This window comes from Scatophagus argus, chromosome 4, assembly GCF_020382885.2.
Source record: "Scatophagus argus isolate fScaArg1 chromosome 4, fScaArg1.pri, whole genome shotgun sequence".
Classification (NCBI taxonomy): Eukaryota; Metazoa; Chordata; class Actinopteri; family Scatophagidae; genus Scatophagus; species Scatophagus argus.
In genome coordinates this window covers 22,136,026-22,161,788 of record NC_058496.1, presented here as the reverse complement: position 1 = coordinate 22,161,788, position 25,763 = coordinate 22,136,026, and the positions used below count along the sequence as shown (strand labels likewise).

The 25,763-nt window shown below is 40.1% G+C and overlaps 2 protein-coding genes across 2 annotated transcripts; one reads left to right on the top strand and one right to left on the bottom strand.

Moving 5' to 3' along the window:
* Window positions 1-7,926: 7,926 nt before the first annotated feature.
* Window positions 7,927-12,150, top strand: LOC124057473 (cilia- and flagella-associated protein 157-like). Its single transcript, XM_046385789.1, has 9 exons — window positions 7,927-8,254; window positions 8,506-8,659; window positions 8,813-9,059; window positions 10,264-10,364; window positions 10,576-10,726; window positions 10,964-11,109; window positions 11,275-11,401; window positions 11,794-11,946; window positions 12,064-12,150. The coding sequence occupies exons 1-9, from the start codon at window positions 7,948-7,950 to the stop codon at window positions 12,088-12,090; spliced, it is 1,413 nt and encodes a 470-aa protein (XP_046241745.1). The 5' UTR covers window positions 7,927-7,947; the 3' UTR covers window positions 12,091-12,150.
* Window positions 12,151-17,459: 5,309 nt separating this feature from the next.
* On the bottom strand, window positions 17,460-25,414 carry LOC124057472 (RING finger protein 208). The gene is made up of 4 exons (XM_046385787.1): window positions 25,154-25,414; window positions 22,119-23,060; window positions 21,391-21,629; window positions 17,460-17,494 (listed from the first exon to the last, which is right to left on the bottom strand). The coding sequence occupies exons 2-4, from the start codon at window positions 22,880-22,882 to the stop codon at window positions 17,475-17,477; spliced, it is 1,023 nt and encodes a 340-aa protein (XP_046241743.1). The 5' UTR covers window positions 22,883-23,060; window positions 25,154-25,414; the 3' UTR covers window positions 17,460-17,474.
* Between the last annotated feature and the right edge of the window lie 349 nt (window positions 25,415-25,763).

The following is a 25,763-nucleotide window of genomic DNA, read 5'->3' as shown; positions in this document are numbered from 1 at the left end:
CCAGTAATATTTGAACATTTATATTTTATTGCTTTAGAGTGACCAAGACTTAAAAAGCAATTAAAAAATATGAGTAAGGATATGATTTAATAATGTCATATTTCAAATAAAATCTCATGTTTTCACCACTGAATTTATTATTCTTCACCAATAAAGATATGGTGATATACTGTATAGATATTCTAAATAGACAGATAAGATACACTATATTGCCAAAAGTATTCGCTCATCTGCCTTTACACGCATATGAACTTAAGTGACATCCCATTCTTAATCCATAGGTTTAATTTGACATCAGTCCACCCTTTAAGCTATAACAGCTTCAACTCTTCTGGGAAGGCTTTTCACAAAGTTTAGGAGTGTGTTTATTGGCCATTTTGATCATTCTTTCAGAGGCGCATTTGTGAGGTCAGACACTGATGTTGGACAAGAAGGCCTGGCATCTTCACTCTAATTCATCCCAAAGGTGTTCTGTTGGGTTGAGGTCAGGACTCAAGTTCAGGCCAGTCAAGTTCTTCCACATCAAACTCACTCATCCATGTCTTTATGGACCTTGCTTTGGGAAAGGTCCTATCACAGTACCACGCTGGAATTCACTGAGCTCCTGAGCGCGTCCCATTCTTTCACAAATGTTTGTAGGAGCAGTCTGCATGCCTAGGTACTTCATTTTATACACCTGTGGCCATGGAAGTTATTGGAACGCCTGAATTCAATTATTTGGATGGGTGAGTTAATAATTTTGGCAATATAGTCAATACTATACATAGATATACTATAGACAAAAGTATTGGAACACACCTCTTTATTTTTGAATCCAGGTGTGGTATGGGTCTATATAGAGTATATAACATTTTCACATTAAAACGTCTAAAATGATACATCTTTTTGGTACATATTTAGTATTAAATTTTGTTGTGTATATTATTCTATATATGTCTATATTTACTTCTCAAATGTTTCCAACGCCAAATGAATCAAAACCAGAGTTTTATTTCTGTTATATTAGCTCTTTATTAATTTAGCCACCTGTCGCTTTAACTTCTGGGAGAAAGTCAGAGGTTGAGGAAGGGAGTTGGTAAAATAACATAAATAAAATTTAAAAACATTATCTTGTCCATGAACATTTCTGCTTGAGTCACATCAGAATTTCTTAACAATGACGAGAACAACTCCCATGATCCCATGCTACTTCACGCCTCCATCAAACATCAAGCTATGTCATTTGTATTTGTTGTTTTGAAGCAGCAGAAATTACATACTGTGTGTATAATGCCTTCTGATTCTCTTCGAAGGGAACAGTCGATTAGTTATGTCTTACAGTCATAATTTCTTCAGAAAAGGTGTTTCCATCTCATATTCAGTGCATTAATGCTTCGAATACAAAAACCAAAAAAAGCAAAACCATCTCAAGAGAACAGAAAAGTTGTTGTGATATCGTGGAGTTTTCAGTGGAGTTGTGCAAGTTCTTCTACACCAAACTCATCCAGCCATGTCTTTATGGACTTTGCTTTGTGCACTGGGACACAGTCATGCTGGAATAGAAAAGGTCCTTCCCCAAACTGTTGTCACAAAGTTGGAAGCACAGCATCGTCCAAAATGTCTTGGTATGCTGAAGCATTAAGATTTTCCTTCACTGGAAGTAAGGATTGAGCCCAACCCTTGAAAAACAGCTCCATACCACACCCAATACTTTTGTCTATATAGTGTATCTGTGTGTTAATACAGTATATCAAAATGAAAAATTAACAGTAAAGTCACACTTGAGAGGTTGTTCTGAAAAAAATGATACCAAACAAGGCAAGGTAAACCATTTTTAAGTTGAAATATAAAGGTAAAATCAAAAGTATTCAAAAACGGACAATTATACAGAAGACTCCAGAGGGTTAATATAGTTTATCTTTTTTTAAGCAGTTTGACTAAAATATTGTGTCTTACTTTTGTCAAGGAGAATTTCATTTGACATAAACAAAGAGCAGTCTGATGTAACTGCTGAGAAATTTAAACATGTTCAGAGCTAATTAGACTCAAATACAAGTTTAAAGGTCCTAATCTGACTCAGTAATTGTTTTCTTAAAAAAAAAAGGTCTTGTTTATCTTTGTTATGACAACTCAAATGCTAAGCAGGTGAATGTATATTTGTCACAACATCTAATTTGAAGCCTAATAATGACAATTACAGCTGGAGGTGGAACTCGTTGGCTTGGACATAAAGAGGCCGAGTGTGTGTGTCCTGTTGGTTTGTCTTTGTGTTGTTATGGCAACTGATAGATGATGATCAGTTTTTTACTCTGTCACCAAAACATGGCTACCTATTAAGTAATTATTTCACCATCAACAGACAAACAATATGGGAATATTGTATCTTTGTCCTCAGATCTAATGTACTAACTGTCACAACGGGTAGTATGGCGTCGCTGACACAGAGAGTTGAACCCCGATGCAGAGTCAAAAAGGCAGGGAGGCGAGGCGGAGGTTCAAAAAAAGTATTCTTTAATTTAATCAAAACTCAAAAAATGGCTGACACTTTCTGTGGCAAGGGATCAACTAAAACTGTGGCAAGACAAGTAATACCTGGCATAAAGAAAAATCAAAACAAACAATCGAAAGTCAATAACGCACCAACAAAAGTGACGGGGAAGACGAGGACTAAATAGACAACATAACAAGACACAGGTGAAACACATTAAGGGAGGAGAAAGCAATCAAGATAAACAAAAGCAAAGCTACATGAAACAGAGACACACAGGGGAAGTGACGATTTCAAAATAAAACAGGACTTGACAAAAACCTTGAACATAACACATGGAAACACAAGACACGAAACATGACACATGGATCAAAAATCAACAGACAGAACACCAGGGCGTGACACAAACAACAATTAATGTATTTAACAACAAGTAGTGATTGTGTAGTAAAGCCTGATATGTCTTCATAGAGCTCTATTGTTGTCTATAATAATATATGTTCTTTCATTACCATTAACACATTGTAGTTTATTTTGACCCACAGACACCGCCCTGCTGCTCCAAATGATCACAAGATAACCAAATGTGGATTTATCCATCCAATGAAAATAGTCCTCAGAAAATGCATTACTTCCTCCTGTTTCTCTGGTAAAAACTACAATGACCATCTGACCCTTTTTTTAAAAATTAAACTATATGTGTATTTGTGTTGTGTATTTGAAGAACGGTAGGTCGGTAGGAGCTGATGCTTGGAACTGAGAGCCACAGAGAGAAAGCACTGAGACAAATTAACATGTTTTTGAGAGACAGACTAACTTGTTATTCATGCAAAAATGCAGAATACCAGAACAGTAGCTTAATAATGTGTAGGTTCAGATTTAATTTTCTTTCCAGCAGTAGGCAGTGCTTTGTTCCTACAACAATAGTTGACCAGATTAGTGTTTGTGTTTAAATCTCTCTGTGACATTATCAGCCAAGCAATCATACCACACTGAGACCAGCAGCTGGCAGAGCTAATATTTGCTATTACAGACTGCCATGACAACTTGGAAACAAACAGCTGACTTATAGCACACAGATCATTAACAGCATAATTTGATGTGTGCTTCTGCTTCTGTTCATCTGTTATTGCTGCACCCACAACACAAAACCCCGCTGATGTTGTTTTGACTTAAAACATGAAATCTGAGATTTGTGAGTACCCCATTGGGTGCACTCAGAGATTTATTGATGGATGATTTAACAGTTGCAGGAGTCCTTTTCTCTGAAGCTCCAAAACCATTTATAAACCATTTTATATTTGTTGTTGTAAGACGAAAATCAGTCAGCTACCAAATCAGTTACCAGCTAAAATGCAGTTTTCACCACAGACATTCATTTACTTAGTTTTTAAGCACATTTATTTTTAATTATGGAAAATATCCAAGACTTTCTAGCACACTCCCTGTGTTGTAAAAGTGTGGGTTGTTATTAAGTAATTAATGTCAATTAGCTGTGCCAGTCTCCCAGCAGCATCGCCACCATACTGTAATCATCGGTTTTCTTCCAGAGCCTGAGTGATTTTATTTGTGTTTCTTGCCTTACTTTTATAGCCGTCCACATCTTGCCTCACTTTTTATATTGCTTTGCTTTTTTGTGTCTGACATGCATTGGATATTCATTTGCTGTCAGGTCAGAGTGTGTTCAGAAGACATGCCATAGATAGGACTGAACCAGGATTTTAAGGGTCATGAACCGAAGTCCTTTAATATTTTTTTATTTCAAATCAAACAGCCCTGCTGTTGACTATACAGTCCTGGCTATCAGTTTTAACAATGAGATAATATATTAATGCTTTGAAATGTAAAAAAAAAAAAAAAATAGAAAAACTTAATTCTGTATTCAATTCTGTATTCAGTATTTCAAATAAGTATATATCTGCTCTGGATAATTTCTTTTTTTTTTCCTTTGTTGGTTTCCTTCTTATTCTTAGTGTATGTTGTTTACGCTGTTGCTAATGTTGTTGTGTATTCGTACGTTTGTTTGTCCCCCACTTTCAAACTAAACATCTCATGATGTTGCTTCCATGACAGTGAAGATTAAAAAAAAAATCATAAATAATGTGCACAATAAGTATCAAGTATGTGGCGATAGTAGGAGCAGGAAACACAATTTTCATCTTGTCACTTAAAAATATTAAAAAAAATAAATGAATAAAAATGCATGGCTCATGAATGGTGCGCTATAATTGGTTCTTCTCAGGGTTAAAGTTTCAGTTTTGGTTGAACTTATTTATGGGAGCTGAATGTCTCTGTTCATCTACCTCCTCAAACTCCACACCCTCACTTTCCACCACAAACTGCCTTGTTGTTCTACTCATGTCTCCCCCTGTCTATTATTTCCTGCTGAGGAAACATATTCTTCTCACTTTTCGTGCAAAGAGCATATTATTCTCATTTTAAAGTCATCCTCCAAGGCTAAACTCTGGTGGGTGGATGCAGAAGACATAAGTACAGTCAGGAAAACCAGAGAGAAACACACACACACACACACACACACACACACACACGCACACACAGTTGAGATACAGCGCAGCGGCCTCAGGCTGAACATTTGTGGGAGGTCGAGGTAGCGTGCAGGACACCATACAGGTTATGAGAGTGAGCGGAGGTGAAACCTCAACTATGAAAATGACTTACTGTACCTGAAGGTATGCTCACACAGGTGCATGCTGGGCGCAGTGAACTCAGGTTCAACTCACAGTCAGGTTCAGTCGGGGGCAGTCGGGGGCAGTCGTGGATCAGCGGTTAGGGTGTCGGACCCGTAACCGGTGGATTGCTGGTTCGATTCCCCGTCCCGCTGTCCATGGCTGAGGTACCCTTGAGCACCGTACCTAACCCCCACTGCTCCCCGGGCGCTGCACGCGGTCGCCCACTGCTCCGGGTTTGCTGTGTGTGTGCACGTCACTTGGGTGGGTTAAATGCAGAGCATGAATTTTGTTGGAGTGAGTTCCCTCCAATGACAAAATATGTCACTTTCTTTCTTCTTTCTTACTAAACATTTCACTAGTGGTTATGATTTATGGTAGGTCACTCAACACTTGATTAGTGTGATAGAAATGAAATAGTCAATGGTGGTTTTCAGCAAGAGGTCGTCTCAGTGATAACTTAGAGTCCCCTGAAGAGAGCTGTTCAAATCACACGTGTTAATGTTAGAATTAGAGTTAATATTTTAGTTAATAATTTTAGCTTATTAACTATATGTGAACTGATCAGCTCACAGTCTGTCTGCTAGCTGCAGGTTCGCCTCACTCGCTATAGTGAGCTGGGAAATAACATTAATGAATGAGTAAATACTATTAATAATAAACACTGTTGATTTCTTCCCTGAAATGAAAAATGTTTTGGTTGAGTACATGTCTACTGTCAGTCAGCCTTGTGAAGGCAGTTGGACTGGCCACTGTCACCAGCTGGACATGCGGAATGCAGCTGGGAGTCTGTGTGGAACTACCGTCTCTATGGTGACATTAGTAACACTATGCTATCAGGAGGAGCTATTTATTATTTATTTTAAGGCTCCAGGAAAACTAAAGGCCACTTTTTGAAATCTAGAGATCTGAATGAAGATAAAAGAATCTGAGTTCTGAGTACCAAGTACTTTTTCTGAAAGCTGTGTGCCTGTTTGTGTGTGCATATTTGTGTGTGTGTGTGTGGCGGGGGGGCATGGCGAAGCTACACACAGTAATTAGAAAAACAGTAATTAGAGGAAACAAAGACTGTCTGTATTTAGAAGTATTAATGAGCATAGGTTGTTTGAATTGGGTGGTGTACATGTGTGTGTGTGGAGGAAAAGTCAGCAATGCTGTGACTAAAGAGCCCTCAGGCAAAACAAGAATGTGCAGACTGATTCAGGACATTTTCACATAACCTTCCCACAACCTCAGTCTCCTGCAGAAGGTGAATCTCTTAGGAGAAAAAAAGGTGTGCAACAAGACAATAAAATACTCTGTCAAAGCTAAATGAAAATGTTCACAGCTCTTTAAGGCAGAGAGATATTCTGTGGCTATGAACTGATTTACAAGTCAACTTGAGCAAAGACAAAAAGATTCCATTACAACTTCCTCTGGACTGTTACTGCTACCTCTGAGAACCTGGTCAGTAAACCTTGAAATAGGTGACTCCAGGTGAGTTGCCCAGGAGTCACCAGGAGTGTAGCGTGAGGAAACTGAGAAAGGTTCAAATGTGTGTAAATATTTTCTTTCTTCCTTGTGAAATAGAAGCACATATCGTTGTTCTACTCCACTCAACTTGGGAATGAAACTCTGAAAATCAACTGTGTCATGTCTCCTGTCTGCCAGGTCCTCATTTTCAGTCTGTTGTCTGATCTGTTTTCCTGGCAATATAGTATCTCTCCTGTTATTTCAGATCCAGCCGCTCCCTCCTGCCCTAAAGGAACCTCTGTTCTTGCCATTCCCAACACTTGACCACCTCCACCCACTTGTTTACCTCTTGGCAGGAGGGAAGTGCTGCACAGCCTCAGATCAGCAAGTCCAAGCATGGTTGCAGAGTGAACTTGACACCGGGACACCCAAGGTCACAGGTCGATGATCAATTTTGTAGTTGTCAGCCGATCTGAGGCCAATGGATCTGGACTCTCAGGTAAAGAGAGAAGCAGAGCTGTAAAGTGATCATGATCTGGTGGCGAGTGGGATCAGGTGGTGGGGGAGGATGCCAGATAGACCTGCCAGAGGGTTTGCTGGGAACATCTGGCTGATGACACTGTCAGGATGGTCTTCAACTCTCACCTAAGGCAGAGTTTAGACTGCATTCCAGGTGTGGTGGGGAACATGGAATGATAGTAAGTTTATTTTTGAAATAGAGCACTCCCTGACAGCAGCATTACATCACGTTACACAACAACACAGTGATGCATTCTCAGCATCTTTTGAACTTCATTTGAAAATTTCACAGACAGTAAAGATTTAAAAGCAGAAATAAACAACATAGCAACAACAAGCTAAGAAAATATACAGGAAATAGCCAAATACGTAACTATGGCACATAAAATCGCTTCTGAAGAGAGAAAGATGTCCTTATATCTGAAACAAATTGGTTACCTGAATGAGCAGTGTGAGAGGTAAGATTGCTATACTACAGTAATGTGTAATGTGTTAGTATTTGTCTTCTAAACTTAGAAAGTATAACTCAACATTAACAACTCCTGCTTGACTGATCCATTTAGCCCTGTGTTAAACAATAAAAAATGTTTTAATAAGCAATACGCCTAATAAAAATTCTTAGCAGCTTGAAGTTACAAGCACAGCTTATACTGGTACAGAGAATGAAGTATGTTTGCAGCAACTTAACCTTGATTTAAGGAAAGAAAAAGCTTCAGCTAAAATGTCAGCATGATAAAAACATCCTGATCCGGGATGCAGTTAATTCAACTACTGTGTTTACACAAAAATCACAGTAGATTGTTGCATATAACCTTCAAGACCATGCAACCCTCTTCATCCCTCTTTATCCTGATTTATTCTACATCCTTTAGCTACCAGCTTAAATGTAACAAGCTGAAGAAACAGAGCAAGGACCTCGCTTTTCAGTGCAACACACTTGTGAAAGACAAGGAAGACATCACTGACTGTATGAAATTCGCCGTGGTGTCAAAAAAGAAGTTGGAGGAGCTGGAGAGTCAGCTGTGGGCTATCCGGGAGGACAAAGAGGCCCTGGAGCTGCAGCACAGCCAGCAGATGCAGAAACTACAGGAGCAGGTGGATGAGCTTAACTCAGTGAACATGATGCAGGGTGAGCCAATGTGTCTCTGGACAAATGTTTCTCACATAGTATTTAGTTGTTCTATCTTACAGCCTCTGAGATTCATGGATTCAATTTGTGTGGTTTGGGATTGCAGTGAAGGTATCATTATTACTATTGTTGTTGTTATTTCTATACCTGATTCATTTCGTAATTGTTTATTCAGTTAAGTGTTTAGCATTTTCGTTTAATGTGGGAAGTATCCTCTGCTCTCCTTGTTCATGCTCCTCTCCTCCCCTCAGTGGCTCAGTGTGAGGAGCAGAAGGAGCAGCTGAAGCAGATGATGCAGCAGCTGTCTGACAAGGAGTCACTGGAGAAGCAACTGGTCAGTCAGAAGGAAGAGCATGAAGCTGCCATGTGCCGGCTGAAGATGGAAGAAGAGTTGGAGAGGAAACGGTAGTCCTGGACAGAACTTAAACTTGATGTTAACATTATATCTCCAGGGGAAGTTTTCATACTGATCTCCTGATGGTTTGACTGGTGCATCAAAATGCTGGTCAACAGATAGTAAATAATTTATCCTTACCTTCCCCTATCCTCTCACAACAGGTTGACTGAGCAGATACAGATGGCAGTGAAAAAAAGCGTTCAGATGAAGACCTTGAACATTGTTCAGGAGGAGAGGACTCAACTTCAGGAGAGTTTGCAGCAGACTCAGTTCCTCCTGGATAAAGCCATGGCCCTGCGGAAGAAAAAAGTCACCCTGCAAGACATGAAGAAGAAACTTTGCAAAGAGACAGATCACCTGAACACGCATTTAAACAAAAATAACCAGAAGAGCTTCACCTACAAAAAGGTAAGAGGACAGCTATTAGCAATTTCGATAGAGACTGATATAATTGTGCCTCAGTGGGCATTCAGATTTCAACAGGAGACATATTTTGTAAAGTGTTCTAATACTGAGATATACCAATATACAAATGTTCACAGCATAAATGAAAAATGTAAAGAATATGTGCAGTATTAAGTCAGAATCCCATGTGGAGGCTTTATGTTAAACTAACGGCTAGGATCCACAGAGCACAATAAGTCAGTGCAAAGTTAAGAGTTAATGATCATCAAGTGGGAGAACCAATACAAAGATCTTAAGTCCAGTTACCAGTTAAAGTGTGATGAATTAGTTCAGAGCTTAGAACTTGAACTATTTTATAAAGTTTGCACTCACCAGAGCTTCAGTGAAACGTTTTTCCACTGCAGCAGAGCAGTTTAAACTGAGCCTACACTGTACAAAGAAAAGGAGAAACTTTTAAGGCAACAAAATCAGGGTGTTGAAATTGTAGCCCATAGTTGTCAGCAGTGTGTTCAATATCATATCATATGGACACTGGAAGTCTGATGTAAGGTGCCATAAAACAGTGCAAGAGGGACTTGGCCTCAGTGTTTGTGAGAGAAGAGAGCTTACAAGAAGTTGGAAAATAATGCAGGAACATGTCACACACTTCTTCTACAAAAATTAGTGTAATCGGTCTAGTTAGAACCTCGCTGTAATGGAGGTAAAATTTTGTTATAGATTCTTTTGACGCAACCTGCAAAGCTGTCAACTTTCATCATCATTCTTCCTAAATTACTTTTCCCTTGACTTCTAGCACAGTAGTGGGATTTTTAATTTGCCTCCTGGGTGAGATTCAGTCTACACAAACTTTTCAGTTCTACCGACAAATTTAATTTTAACATTTAAAGATAGGTGACACAATAACACAACAAGAACAAAATGGAAAAGAGACCTTTTCTTCCTCTGACCACATGCAAGGTTATTCAAGTTTGTACAGGAATTTAATTAATCCTCATTTGATGAGTGCCTCACCTGCAGTGCCTACGCATTTCTAAAACAAAAAGCTGCAGCCTTAATAACTGTTTATCAGTTGTCCACATGAGCATATATTAAGTTTGTCAGTTTGCTAACAGACACACAAGGTTACCAAAAGAACATGCTCTACCTTGTCCTCCTTTTCAAGTTAAAAAAAAATCACAAGAGTCATTTGACATCTTCCCCTCTTCAGGAGCTGGAGCAGATGAAACAGAGGTGCCAACACCTGGAGATGAACCTAAATGACTGTAGAACCAAGAACAAAAACCGCCTGGACAAGGAAAGAGATCTCAGGTAAAGGTTTCATGTCTTTCTCTTTGCATGTCAAGAACGCTGTAATCTTCAAGACTGAAAGGATCGAGCCCCATTTTGTTCACCTGCACTTCCTCCATTCAAGTAGGGAAGTAAACAGACAATCCAAGTTAAATTAGTGAAGAGATGAAACTCTAAGGACATCAGCAGTGAAACATGAGTGTTATTCTCTGACTGTGTTTTGTGTTTTCAGACAGGACATGGCCTCAGTGTCTGAGAAGTGCCGCCAACAAACAGCTGAGACCAGTCAGCTGGCAGCCGAGCTACGGAAGAAGAGCAGCAGGTGCCAGAAGTTGTTGGCCATCATGCAGAAATCGATCATGATTCTCAGACAAATCGCATTGGTAAAAACACAGGACAGCTGCTTTAGTTTCTATTGTAGCGTCTCATTGGTTGAAAAGTAATCCAACAACGAATGAGAAGAATAGCTTCAGCTACACTCAGGCATATTTATTCATTATTTATTAATATATTTATTTGATGGAGATGTTTTTCTGCTATAATGTGGTTTAGGGAAACAGTTTGTTGTTCCTTTGTTTTAAGGTCATTTCTCATTATCAAAGCTCTGGTGCTCTTTGTAGGCATCTGAAAATCAGTGTAAGAAACAGATGCTGCTGGAGCTCCTGGAGAGAACTGTTCCCCAGCAAACAGTCTCCACCCTCAGCATCTCCAAGGAGAAGAGCAGTGAATGGCAAAAACCACAGAGCACTGACCCCAAAACAGCCAGGTACTGTAAACATTCTCCTCAGGAGCAAGTTTGTGAGTTTGGAATGAGAACACGCTGCAGCTTTTGCCACAGTGGGCTGGACCTGTGGAGTCCTGCTGAGGTTTGAGTCCCCTTAGAAGCAGATTAGCTGTTAACTGGTCCCATCATCCTGTCTCTCCTCCACAGTGCAAAGACCCTGAATCTTGACACAGACCCACTGTTCCAGCTGTCCCGCTTCAGGCCAGGTGACCTTGGCTTTGTACCTCGACCCCCATGGATACGCAAACCAGCCGTCCCCACCACCAACCCAAAGGTTTGTTGTGTTTTGGAAGCTCATGCACCTTGACTGTAGGGGACAGTGATGGGTCAAATGAGTTTTCCAGTGTAAAAATGTGCAATCACTGTGAGTCCTATCACAAACAGATCATAACAGTTTTGAGTGGCTACAACAATATCTTTTTTGCCTGTGAATAAAAAAATGAGGGAGGGAGAACAGAGGGATAGAAGTCAAGAAAAGTGAGTTTAGAGTTTATCTCAAATGAATACAAAATCGTGTTAACTGCTAACAGCTGTCAGGTAGATGTGTTGAAGAATAACTACACAGTTGCATTGGAAGCTTGATAAAAGTTTCTCAAAAATGAAATACCCAAGTATAAAAACCTCAGTGTTGTATTCAAGTTAATAGACTCAGTTATGTCCCACCAGACTGCTCCTGATCCCATCATCCTGGATGTCCTCGAGAGCAGTATCCCTGTACCTGTTCACATTGTTCCTGCCAAGCCGCCGAAAGTCAGGCGATTTCTGCTATATAACTCGACCCACATGGAAGCACAAACCAGTCGTCTCCGATGGCAAAAGGTTTGCTGGGTGAAGACTTGCAATGGCAGGTCAACTTTTCCAGTGTAAATGTGTTATCACTCTGCATTTGAATCTTCCAAAAACTACATCCCTCTTCTGCTTGATTCTCTCTCATAGGGAGCCAATGGATCCAGTCAGCAGTGAGAAAGATGAACGTTTTTCGTCTCATGTCTAAAAAACTGAAATGAAATGAAATTGAAAAAGGTTTGTTTGTTTGAATGGATGTTTCTGCTTCTGAACTATTGGGAATATTCTTCAGCAAAATGATTAACATTGTATACAATGACAGAACATGTTTCGACTTACCAAGTCAAGACACATTGCTTTATCACTGTTACAACAAAGGATTTTAAATTGCCATCAGGTTTTTTGGTTTTATTGCTACTTATATCATGGACTTCCATTACAAGTAACTCACCCTTGAGGATCACCTGATTTTTTACTTAAACTTTAAATTCACTTTTACTCTTATTTTTGACCAAGAGTAGCACGTCTCCGATAGTTCTTAAATACATTTCAAAAATCAATCATCAATTATCTGTGATGAGTGACCATATGTCAAAGGCTCATCTCACTGATGTCTAATTGCTGCTGTGAACTCACTAAAAACAGGACAGAGTGTGAGTCACAGATTAAGTAAGGGATTTGAGGCTTACCAAGAAAATGAAATTGTGATAATGTCAGTGGTGTTCACAAAATGTTGGGCCAAGTCGTGGTCGAAGGTCAGGCTGCTCAACCCCAGCGGTTGTTAACTTTGAACTGTCGCCACCGTTTAAAAATCAGTGAGCCTCACAGCGAGCAGAGGCGGAGTTCTGGGCACACGGCGGATAACAGGCACAGTGGGAGAAGACTGAAAAAACACAGAGGGAACGAGGTGGAAACGAAGCATCTGCAGCCTTCAGACTCTGGCACGATGGAGCTCTATCTCGACCTGCACTCACAGCCCTGCCGCTCCGTCTTCCTGTTTGCCAAAGTGAACGGGATTCCCTTTGAATTGAAATTTGTGGACCTCACTGCAGGTAATCTCACACTGCCAGACAGACGCAGGTTATTTTAGTTTTAACTTTCAGCTCACATCCTACTTTAAAATAATCTCCTATTTTGAGCTTCTGGAAAAATGCAGAAAGTTACCGAATACATAGTTGAATGTCCTTTTTAAACTCCATTCTGATTGGACGTTATAATTTAAAGATGAATCCTCTAATATTGTTTAATCAGTACTTGAATCAGTACAGCCTATAGGCACACTAACAGCTCTGTGAGACTGCACATAGGAAAAGGCCACAGGATGAAGGGAGTAACAACTTCATTTGTAAATCAGCTTTGATTAAGAGGATAAGACAAGATAGTCCCACAGAGGGGAAATTCTCACTGTCACAGCAGCACAAGAAAAGCAAAATAAAAGTGCACATAGGTAGAGTAAAAATACACAAAGTAAAAAATGGGGGGATATTTACACCTTGTGATGTATGAAGAAACTAAGAAAATAAGACAAGACAAGACAACTTTATTTGTATAGCCCATCTTTACAAGCAGTTTGTCTCAAAAGGCTTAACATAACATCAGCAACATCCTCTGCCCTTCGACCCTCACATCGACTAAGGAAAAACTCCCAGAAAAACCTTTAACAGGAAAAAATGGAAGAAACCTCAGGGTGAGCAACAGAGGAGGGATCCCTCACCCAGGACGGGCAGACGTGCAATGGATGTTGTACAATGAAGAATGAGAGAAGAAAGATGTAAGAAAGAGTGAAACAAATCTTGAGGATTAAAACTCACACCTTCCCTTCCAAGGCAGATGCAGTTTATATATGGAACCTGGTACACATACAAACACCTGGTCATCCATACAGTACAGATGCTTCCATCTGGCCCACTGGTACAACTGGTGGGCCTCAAGCTTTTAAAGCTCCAGAACTTGATTGGAAAGCGGCCTCAGACGCAACCAATTGCTTACTATATGTCAAGAGAGGACATATAGTAAGCAACACACACACACACACACCTTAACCTAACCCTGACCTCAGCCTAATCTCAAAGCAAGTCTTCAACCCAATAACCCCAATTTTTGTCCCCACAACTACAAGAATATGCATCCACACACATGCACACACACATAACCCAACATCCATAATACAACAATAAATCAAGGTATTGACCAAATTTACATGTTGACCAGGTGATAGCACTAGATGATAAGTTAAGGGATCATCAAAGTTATATAGTTCATTCTGAGGGGCATGTTTGAACCAAAGTTCATGGCAATCCATCTGTCATTTTCATAAAAAACTACAACTGACAACCAGTCAGTCAGTATGACTCTAATAATGAATATCTGTACTAAATTTAATGTCAAGCAGAGTGGTGGACTGACTGACACACAGTGATTTGAATGAAGTGTGTCCCAAAACCAGACTATTTCCTCCTCTCTCCTACAAGAACTCACTAATTTCTGCAAAAGATAAAGTCATTTCTTATGATGATCCCCATTTGGCTGCATCAAACGCTTTCTGTCTGAGGAGAATCATATTAACTGAGCAACAGCCTACATGCCCACGTCGAGGACAGAATCCTGGGAAACTGGCAAAGCATCATGAGACTGTGTTCTCTGTTGTCTCAACAATGAGCCTTCTATCAAACAAACAAAACATGTGTGTGTGTGTGTGTGTGTGTGTGTGTGTGTGTGTGTCCTGGACGGATACATGAGATTATTCTGAATGAGATCAATGAACTAAAGAAACCCTCCTTTGCCCTGTATTTCCCTCACTGACCAAAATAAAAAACATCTCTTTGCAGGTTGTTCCAGCAAATAAAGTGCTCTGCAGGATTTTGAAGAAAATGATATCTCTTTAAAGAAAACAGCGATGAAAAAGTGTAAAAACACAAATTGTTGCCAAGAAAAACCTGAAATAAAAGTGAAGAGAAGAGCTGCTTATTTTGGTGCTTTATACAAAGCAAGAAGACAAGTTTGTCCCCTACAGATTAGGGACAGCTTCACAGTTCTGTCTTTATGGAACTTCCTCTCAAAGTTAAAAGACTGAAACTAAATCAAAAAAGATCTTCAGAATGGTCACAGTGTTGATGCAGGAATGTACAAAGTGACTGAATCTGAAGCACTGATAACAAACTTTGTCTGGTGAACAAAAAGAAAGTCTTCTCAACCTGATTACAGACAAGCAGGCAGCTGAGACAAAACAGTTCAGGGAGTGAGGATGTTGGGCTATGTGAGGATTAAGACTGGATTTTTGGGTTGAGGTTTAGGCTGGTGTTACATGTATAGACCCAAATGTGTGTGTCTGTTTAGGACTGAAACAAACAAACAAGAAAAAAAAAAATCAGTGGTGTATAGTGTAAGTAGCAGCTGGATGAGAGGATCTCACGTTCCATCCACTACCTCCAATCAATATGAGTCACTTGTACAGCAACAAGGACGTGATCTCTAACAAACTTCCCACCAACAAACACTCTCCTAAGAATGTTTTTTGGAAAGTATGACAGAGCCAGATCTTAACTCGGCTGCAGTCATCAGTGGGATATGTTTACCCATGACTAATGAACAACTTTATACACACCTTATGGTGAGCTGATGAAGACTGCTGCACCACCACCATTAATAAACTGACAGCAGGGAATGGATACAGAGAGGTTAAGGGCACAGCAGTGGTGTCAGGATCAAACTACACTATGTGTTTGCGTGGAGAGGGTTTCTTCATCATCTTCAGCCATAATGGGTTCATTCTTGCTTTGAATTGGCTGAATCATGTGGCAGACCACAGGTTGGATGCTTAATCAGCGCTGATGGTGTGAAGTCTGTGTGACAATATGTCAATAAGACATTTTTCCATCCTCTGTTGAATGACACAGAAGAACATCAATGTTTGTCTGTACCTCTTAAAAATATTAAAATCACTTGAAAATTAATATTTTAGGTTAATAGGAAACAGGAAGTGAAAAACTGTCTGTCCATTTCAGCCTTCTTCTCTTTGTGGACTCTGCTGCTCCATAGTCAAGTTACTTGACCTTTTGTCATATTCCTGCAGCTGCCAGAGGGTTGTGTCCCCTGAAATGGCCGTTGCTGACATTCGTCTCCTGAGGTCACAATTTGGTAAATCTCCTTCCTGTCCAGAAGAGCGTTTGAGTATTTTACAGCTCCGACCACACCCATGTTTGGTTTTCTGTGGCAGGTCTTTTTCACTTGTGACCACACCTGGCAGCGATGCAGTGTTGCACTGTGATGTGCTGTACCGCTCAGGGTGGGGGCAGGGCGTGTAGCAGCTGATAGACAGCCCGGGGCAGCAGCACCTATAGCCCAGGCATAGTAACTGCGTTTTTGTTGTTTTGTTTTTTTTTTCTGCCTTTGAAGATTCAAGTCACGTAACAGACTCAAAGCTTTTTTTCTGAGTCTACAGATCTGTGTAGGATGTCAGGTCTATACATACACAGAGAATATCTCCTTTTCCCCTCCTCTGTTAAAAAAAAGTAAATAAATAAACAAGCAAACAAAATAAACTGCCTTTGTCCACACAAGAACACAAAAATGATTCCAAACGTACAAACATGCAAGTATCCATCATCGATATGTGAAATAGCAGAGAAGAACATTTTGATCTTTCATAGTGAGCTCATTTTCTTTGGTGGTAGAACCACCAAAACAATATTATTTATTTATAGTTGTATAGTACCTGTCTGACCTAGCAGTGCTAATGAAACATAAACTAACCAGTAGTCTGCCATTGTTCTTGCTGTTGTTTGAGACACATGCTCAGAGGAATCTGCAACAACAACAACAAAAAAAAACAACTTAAAAAAAAATTTTTAGTCATTGCCAACACAGTTTGCGTGCGGTTGAAAGGACCAAAATAGAGGTTAATATATAACTTCCAAAATATCTCTATACATGTAGACTAGGCCTTAAAACAGGTAGGTTCTAAGCAGTGGTTCTCATGCCTGGCCTCCAGTGAAATAGGCTTGTTTAACTGTTCATTGTGTTGTTAAGGTGTGTCTACTGCTATCATACACAAAGGCTCACACCCACACTGTGTCATAAAGGATGTAGAGGAGATCTCACACTCACACAGTATGTCTGGATTACATCACTGCAGAAAAAATCATCTCTCATAAGACTTCCTCACAAGAATGTTGCTTAAACCCACCTGAAGAATTTTCACTGGAAGTAAACCAGTTTAAACCATAAAAAAATAAAAATGTGTCACATTTCTTGATGATTTGGGCAGCACAAATGCCCTTCTGTTCACCTTAGTCATACTGAGAGAGCAGGCAAACGTTTCAGTGCTGAATCTCTCACTTCTCACCTGATCTCATTTCACTGCTGCATTCAAGGTTAAGCGAATCACCTTGAAGTCTGTCCTCAGTCACACAGTTCCTTGATACAATACAAAATCACTGCTCAGCTCTTTATAAACTCGGAACAAATGATCATAACACATAAAACACTATGTGAGGGATTACAATGTAAGAGACCCACCAGTAACACACACGAGCATCTGGTTTTACAAGTCTCTGAACCCACTATGAAATCACAATGGTACCTGAAAGAAAGAAAGAAAGGCCTGTAATCCCCCTGGCAAAAATAAATACATCAATAAACACATTAATAAAAAGAATACATCATCACCAGTTTGCTACTACTGCTCCAGAGCAAACACGAGCTTCCACACTCGCTTCAAATGATTTATTTAAAAATCTTTTTTTGGAAAGCCACAGAAGGTGACAAATGCAAAGTGAGCACATCCCATACAAGTCACGATAGCCATATTTATGGCAAACAGACCATGTTGAAATAAACTGAAATTATCTCCTCAGTATAATGTTAGAGTGGAGAGATTAGAGTGTCAGCCAGCCAGCAGTTCAACAACTGCTGGATGCGCTGCCAGAAAGTTTTGCACAGACATACGGTGGACATATTCCAATGACTGACTGAAATGGAATGGCTCAAAATGTTCATTGCCTCTCTTTAACACTGGAAAAATATAGCCTGTTTCATCATTCTTAAGCTAATGGCACTTTACATGTACATTTTTGATTACTCTGCATTCCATATTCTGTAAATGAGGCTTGTTTTGCTCTGTTGTTCAGCAGTTATTTAAAAAAATAAACTCTACATGGCAGAAGAATGTTGCTTTCTGAATTATTTCTCATGTTAAACACATATTTATTATATTCAAGAGACAATAATCTGGCCCAGCTGGGTTGTTTCCCCAGGTTTGACCTAGGCAGTTTTCACTCACATGGAAACTAGCTGGCTGCGAATACCTCTATCCGTGTTGTACCTGTATACTGCATATATGTTAATGTATTCCTACACCTTTCATATTCCATATTTAACTGATTAAATGCTCTGTTTTTATTTGCCCTGGTGTAAGGTGGTTCTTAAAATCCAGGTTCCCATACTGTACTTGACACACACACCCCAAGGATTAGCCTCATGTTTCCATAGGCTTCACTTCATTTACTGATGCCACAGCTCCACCTGCTGGCTGTCTATGTTTGCTCATACGTGTTTTAGCCAACGTGTGTGTTCTCTGCAGTTAGTCCTCACCATGCAAGAGACTGTTTGCTTCGTCTTTGCTCAGGACTGTTCTCACATCGAACTGCTTCTCCTCAAAACATTTCGTCTCCTCTCTGCCAGAGTTCTGCCTCTTATACACGTATCCAGGTTTAACCTACCAGTGCTTTGTAGCTCCTAAGTAGCTTGAGATCTTTTCCAATTTTTTGTACGTTTGCATTTTATTTACCCGACATTGTAGCTTTTCCCGCATTTTTTTTAAAACTGTCTTTAGGATTTATACATAGATCAATGGCCTTTTGCGGAAAAAATGGGATTTGGGGCTCTATTCAACAACCGAAACATACTGTATACAGACAGCAGTTTATGGCATATTGCAGTTTTGGCTCTTTACCAGTGGAGGGAGACTTTAGCGCATTTGGAATTAGTGTAAACTGAAGTATGAAGGACATGTCAGTACCAGCATTAGTATAATTTTACTTAAAATATTTTCTTTAATTTGTCTCACCTAACTGTGCTTAATTTGTAAAAATCTGCTGCATTTGCTACAAATGTGTGTTTGACAACTTAAACAACTAAACAAAGTATAGATGTCATAGATACTGTAACTGTGGATCCTCTTTCACACCTAAAACTTCTTAGTAAAAAGAAGAATTTTATAATTCAAAAAGGAATTTATTAAATTTTAACATGGTATTCAAACAGTGCAAGCTATGCTAAAACAGTTTGATAAATATATAAAATTATTTATTTTACATTGCACAGTAAAACAGGTCAGAGCCTAAAAACAACACAATACATAGTTTGAAAAGGAGATAAACATGGATTAAAATGTATTTTCACTCACAGCTGCAGTCCTAAACCATCAAATATATATTTGTAACTTCAGGTAAACAAAGTCTATTTTAACGGATTAACTTTGGGATGGTAAAATGAAGGCAGATGCTGCTTTGAGGTAGAATTTGATTTGCAAGTCAAAGTATTTTTTTGGAAAAACATTTTGCTCACAGGCAGTTCTCCCAGTTTCAGTTGAGCATAAAAATAAACATATCATGATTTTCAAAAGGTGAAATGCATTACTCGTGTCCTGATTAAATGAAGTTTCATAGTGAACAGGATTCAGCTGGATCAGACACACAGTCCTTCTGTACTTGGTACCAGTGCAGCACTCAGAGATGGTCCCACGGCTCAGCTTCCTGCAGGCCGCGACAGACGGGCTGGCAGGCTGAATGCTCTTAAAGCCACATACTGACCCCAAGTTTATTTCAGGAGATTGACTGTTCAACCACAGACAAGTTTTTATTGGTAACTAAAATGGTAACTAGAACTAAACCCCTGAAGTGTCTCTCCACACAGATAGTTTTGGTTTTATTAGTCCAGGTTTTTAGGGATTTCTGTCTCCAAATCACAGTGGAAAATAATGAAATATAATTTGTGATGCTCTTTTTTACTCACTGCCCAGAGTATTTTTAACTACTTTGCTAATGAAGAACTGGTCTCTATGAAGATGTAGTAATGGGGCGCCATTGCATTCAGGGAGGTTGAAATAGCTGAGACAGATATATGGAAGAACTGGACAGATGAAACCCAAACCTAACTGCATGGAAACAAACCTCTGGAGCTCAAGTGGAAGATAAGATTGTTTTTTTTGGGTGGGGGGGGACTAATCCTTTGCACTCTCCAGCTGTATTACAGTTTGATCAGCTGTTGAAATCATTCTTGTAACAAAACTACATTATATTAATGTTTCAGCATTCACGACAGTTCATTGTCCCTCAGGTCATTTGCATGTCTCCTGTTTACAGAATTTGGTTACATCCAGGGGCTGAGTTGAAGCTGAAATAGACTTCATTGTAAACAACAGGCTGTTTCAAAGGCAGGAGATAAAAACACATGGGATCAAAACAAGTAACATTCAGTTTTTGGTTCTTTATAAAGTGCTGGAATCTCACAGAACAAGTTAAAACGGGGGCTACGGAGACAAAGGTGCCACCTGGTGTGAATTTGTGTAATCTCAAGTTCAAAGTGAGGTAAGGGAACCAAAAGTACAGGCTGGTCACAGGCCTTCTTTCAGCAACATTAGGTTCAAATGGCGTTTTAAAAGGAGTGATAGTAAATGAACGCTTCAGTCCTGAAATGCACAGTTTGTTGTTTAATCTGGGTTCTTATCTGCATGATGTGATGGAAGTATTAATATACTATCAATTTATTTTAAAGGTCTGCTACTGTGCATCACCTTTTATCTTTACTGCAGCCAAATGACCTTTGGGTCTGCTATTTTGTATTACATGACTGCTGTTTTGTAACCTGAAATTCAAGACATGTTTTTCACCCAAACCTGAGGTGAAGATCAAACATTTGGCAAAGTGTTGTGAGGCAGATTAAATCCACTGCTTTCCCACCCCTGCTTTTACCTGACCACCATTTACAATTCCTTAGACACTGCTGCCTACTACTGATATTACCGCAGCTGTTATATGGTTGACAGTCTGAGGAATGTACATAACATAATGAGTGGAAGTTTGCATTTTCAGACATCTGTGTGATTATTTGAAACTTTTGGCACAAGTTGAAATTACAGCAGATTACAGGTACTTTTTTCAGCTCAGGTGTGAGTTTCCAACACCTTTGATTCCCAGAATGCTGATTTGACAACAGTTTTTCCACTCTGTCTTAGCTTTGGATGTCATCTGCGAGTTAAAAGCTTCTTATTGCCCAACAGCCTGGAAGGATGGGTTTTTACTGCACATCTGGATCGGTTTTCATCTTCTAACCACAGCAGTGAAACAGATGTTGCTCATTAACTACATTCAGTCATAAAATGCCCACAAGATGGTGGAATGTTACTGTTCAATGAGTTTTGTGTTTTTCCATTACAGAAATAAAAGCAGGAGAAAGACTGGACACGATGTCACTCACCACCATTTTTGAAAATGATAAGGAAGATAATGATGCCTGTCAGCAGCAACATCATCATCACCACAGACGTCAGGAGGAAGGCTCGGCACGCTGGCCGACCCGTCAGTCTGAACAAAGCCCCGCCCACCTCGCCGCGACCCTCGACGGGTGGGCTGGGAAGCCCCACGTTCAGAGAGTGGTTCGCTGACCTCAGAGACATCAGCGACCTCTGACCCCAGCGCTGACGACCTTCAGACGACCTTAAAGAGAAAAAGAATGTTATTGACCAAATGATGCCATGAGCTCCGGTACAATCTTTTAAAATCATGCTTTACACAAGAGCCATTTTGTTTGGATCAGTGCGAGTAACTGGTATGGTATTTTTCCAACTGAACAAATGTGCTCCACTGAACTTTTAACTTAGAAAAATCAACCCTCAAATCAGATTTATTTTCATGAATTTATTTTTTGTGTAGTAATGAAACTATTCCTGCTAGCAAGCCAAGGTGTTTGTCTACACACTGTCAAGGGTGTATCATAACTGAATTTACAGGGGGATTTACAGAGGGAAAATTGACCAACAGAACTTGGGTTGAATAAAAGTAGAATTACAAAACAGGAATTTCTCTTAAGCTAGCAAAAAAAAAAAAACCAAAACTGAGAACCAGATTTGGAAATATCATACTGAACTTAAAGGCAGAGCATGAAATCAATTCTGTTTCATGAGCAGTTACTCAAAACAGCCCGACCTTTTGACCTGCAGTTTCCCTTTGCTGCGGACGAAGCGGATGCTATAGACTCTCTGCATGGCGGCCGGCAGATAAGACAGCACATTCGAGTCTGTGGCCAGTCTGGGCAGCCCGAGGGAGGGCAGGGGTGTGAAACTGCGGCACAGCGGGCACTGGATGGTGCTGGGCTGAGCTGACTTGACATTGATGCGTGCCAGGCACTCCAGGCAGAACGTGTGTTGGCACTGAAGCATCTTGGGACAGCGGAAGATGTTGTTGAACTGGCTGAAGCAGATGGAGCACTCCAAGTCTGGGCTGGTGTCCTCTGAGCACTGAGACTGGAGAGGAGACAGGCTGAGGTCTGGGGATGGGACAATGACGGACACCTGGCAGGGTGAGATTGCGGTGGGGGCATGGTAAGGGTTAAGAGCAGACTGAGTTTGAGCTCGAGGCGTCACTGGAGCTAGGCTGGACTGAAGACTGAACCTAAAGCCTGGATCAGAGGCTGGGAATGAAGAAGTGGAGCTGTCTGGTGATGGGACCGGGGTTTGATGTCCATCTTGGCTTGATGAGGCCTGATAGGGAGGGGAATTATGGTTTAAAACCGTCAGGTAGCTGTGTCCTGTCTGGATGACTGGAGGCGATGGCAAGGTGGCAGACAGATATGGATTAGGGGAATTACTGTAAGGGTCAGGAGGTGAATATGGAGGTGGACTTGGTAAAGACCCAGAAGCAGTGACATCACATGGGTGAGAGTTAAGGTCTGCATCTTCATAGGGATTCATGACAACAGGACAGCCAGATGGAGGAGTGAAAAAAAAGAACCTCCAAGAAGACAGAGGATGTCGAGGCTTCAGTGGTCAGCAGGGACAAGCGTCATCACACTCACTGAAGATGACGGATGGTGAAGAAATAAAGAAGAAGCCCCCACCTCCTTGTACAGCCTCAGTCTCAAACTCAGATCTAGGAGATGAAAAAAGACAGTGTCAATAAACTGTAGTCCAACAGATTTAAATCTATTCACAGACTCCATGAAGACCATGTTTATCCTGATTTTATTTTAGGGCTTTAAGTTCCAGGAACAGCATAAAACAACAAGAAGAACAGTGCTCTTCAAGAGGACAATGCGCACATGCACAAAATGCTTCATAAAGAAATTATCTTCCCGGTTTGGTGTGGAAGAAGTTGTCTTGGCAACACTGAGCTGTGTTCTCAACCCCATCCAATACATTTTGCTGGAAATGCAATAAGGCAGCCCTCATCACACAACATGGTGGTGGTTTGAATGTTCAAACAACCAGTGGAAAACACTGACAACACAAGAGGCTGTTGCAGGGGCACATGAACATGAGGCTGAAAGGACATGTTGAGCTCTTATTCACTATATAGACAAAAGTATTGGGCCACCTGATCATTGGTCTTTAGTGACATTGCATCCTAAATACATAGACAGGTTTGCAGCCATAACAGCTTCTGCTCGTCTGGGAAGCCTTTCCTCGAGACTGTGGAGTGTTTCTGTGGGAATTTTTGCCCATTGATGAAGTGGAGCAATAGTGAGGTCAGACACTGATGTTGGATGAAAAGGCCTGCCTTGCAATCTGGGCCAGTGGGCCAGTCAAACTCCAGTGACTTTATGTGCTATTTGTAATATATTAAAGATATATAGATAGATATACACACAGTATCTCCTGCAGACAAACAACTGACAGACTGTCAACATATGAAAATAAATTGTTTCCACTTTTCTAGTCATGTATCTCTAGTCAATACAATCTACCACATAAACGTCCAAAATTGCCAGACACAAGAAGGTTTCTTCACTTTACAACCTCATGTAGAAATTCAAAGCTTTAAAGAAAAAAGACAGAAAAAAAAAGGACAGAAAATATCCACCTCCCCTGAAGGACGACTGCAGTCACTTCTACACTCTCTGTGCTAAACTGCTGATTGTATAAGTTTAGGTCAAACTGGATGCTAATCTGTGTTTAAATGAGCACTGACAAGACTGTACCACATAACAGGATCAGAGGAAACAGTAATTTGCATTGTCTGTTTATATATATATGTATGTATAGAAAAATAGGGAACTAACATGCAAAACAGGCTGCCATTCTGTTCTAATGTTGAGAAACACCCAGCACGGATCATCTCAACAGAAACCAGAAGCTGTGTGGCAGATTGCCCCTGGTCGACTGTGTGTGTTTAGTCTGTCCTTTTAACACACAGGATGGCATGCAGAGTAATTTTGCTTTGTTCATGGAAGCAGATGCCATGTTTCCAAGATCAATGCTGTGTGACAGTGACACACTTGTAGTTGAGTATTTCTCTCACAATGCATTCAAGTAAAAATAATAATAAAAAAAAAACTTCTAAAGTAAAATAAAACAAACAAACAAACACACACACACATATATACATATATATGTAATCTTCAGGGTTCTTTAATAAGGGTTTACAAATTTATAGGCTGTGTATATACTCCATGTATGGCTTTTGTTTTGTGTCAAAATGACAAGAAGTGTCAGAAATCACATGGATTGAAATAATCTAGTTCGAACAGACAAGAAGAGATAGCTGTAGAAATTATATTATAGTAATGATATTACTTTAATCTGCTTCAGGAACCTTTGTTAGGATAAAAGTAAGTCATTCATGATATTCACGAATTACTTTAAAACGGATTTTCAGGAGAGTTGGGACGCTCACAGAAATACAGTTCAAAGCCTGCAAATAGCCTACTGTAAGAAATTATAATGGTAAATCAATATTCCAAATTGAATGCGAATACATACGTGCATCTCTAAGTGAAACTTGCGCGCTATTCTAGTGTGATACACCATGATGACAAGAGCTAGGAAGCAACCAGCTGCCCGTGTGGGCATTTTTCTCGACATTAAGCCTTGTTTTATTGACAGTCATCTATGCCGAATTTACCTTAACACCGTCTTGATTTGTAAAACATGTAAATTTTTATGGTTTATTGCGTGACAGCCTTTGTACAAAAACAGGAACCGAAACTGTAAGATTCTTCAAAGACGTTTGGCGCTTGCTCTTACCGTTTACCACCACCGCTGCCTGACGTCCTCGGTCATTCCACACTGCACCTTCATGAGGTGGGTTACTCGAACAAACCCTCTTAGAGGTCGGGTTTGAGTGCCCCGGTTGTGTAGCTGTCTTTCGAGCCCTGCCTCTCACCTTTTTCCTGCCCTGAGATACTGACTGTGCATTTGAATAGCTGAATTAAACGAGGAAACGGGTTAGTCAAATCACCTGTTGGCCTCGTTCAGTCCTGGCTGTCTGAAAGTTAACACACGTGAAGACACTGATGCTGATTAATGAGGGACCAAAGTAAAGCTCTTTATTTTCCTGACGCAGTCTGGATATAATTCATGTTTTCTTCTGTTTTCCCAGTCTTTCAACGTGTTTGTTGATTGATCCAAGTCACACAGGAGAATGAATGAACATAAACATTAGTTTTTAGAGAGAAAATATATTTAAAATAATGAGTTATTATTTTAAAGCTAAAGCAACTTTTTCCCAGCTAGGCCTCTTTGAGCTGTTTGTAAATGACATGCCCAAATTAAAATATTATCTATCTGAGTAAATCTCAGCAAGTACAACGTGCATTTGAATCGGTTTGGTATCAAAATAAAGACAACGTGAGAG

Coding starts and splice junctions, on each gene's coding strand:
- LOC124057472 (XM_046385787.1), bottom strand. CDS start 22,882: ATGAATCCCTATGAAGATGCAGACCTTAACTCTCACCCATGTGATGTC. Junction 21,630..22,118: donor GGGAAACTGCAGGTCAAAAG/GTCGGGCTGTTT, acceptor TTTCTCTTTAAG/GTCGTCTGAAGGTCGTCAGC. Junction 17,495..21,390: donor TATCATTTTCAAAAATGGTG/GTGAGTGACATC, acceptor TCTTTCTTTCAG/GTACCATTGTGATTTCATAG.
- LOC124057473 (XM_046385789.1), top strand. CDS start 7,948: ATGCAACCCTCTTCATCCCTCTTTATCCTGATTTATTCTACATCCTTT. Junction 9,060..10,263: donor AGAGCTTCACCTACAAAAAG/GTAAGAGGACAG, acceptor TCCCCTCTTCAG/GAGCTGGAGCAGATGAAACA. Junction 11,110..11,274: donor ACTGACCCCAAAACAGCCAG/GTACTGTAAACA, acceptor TCTCCTCCACAG/TGCAAAGACCCTGAATCTTG.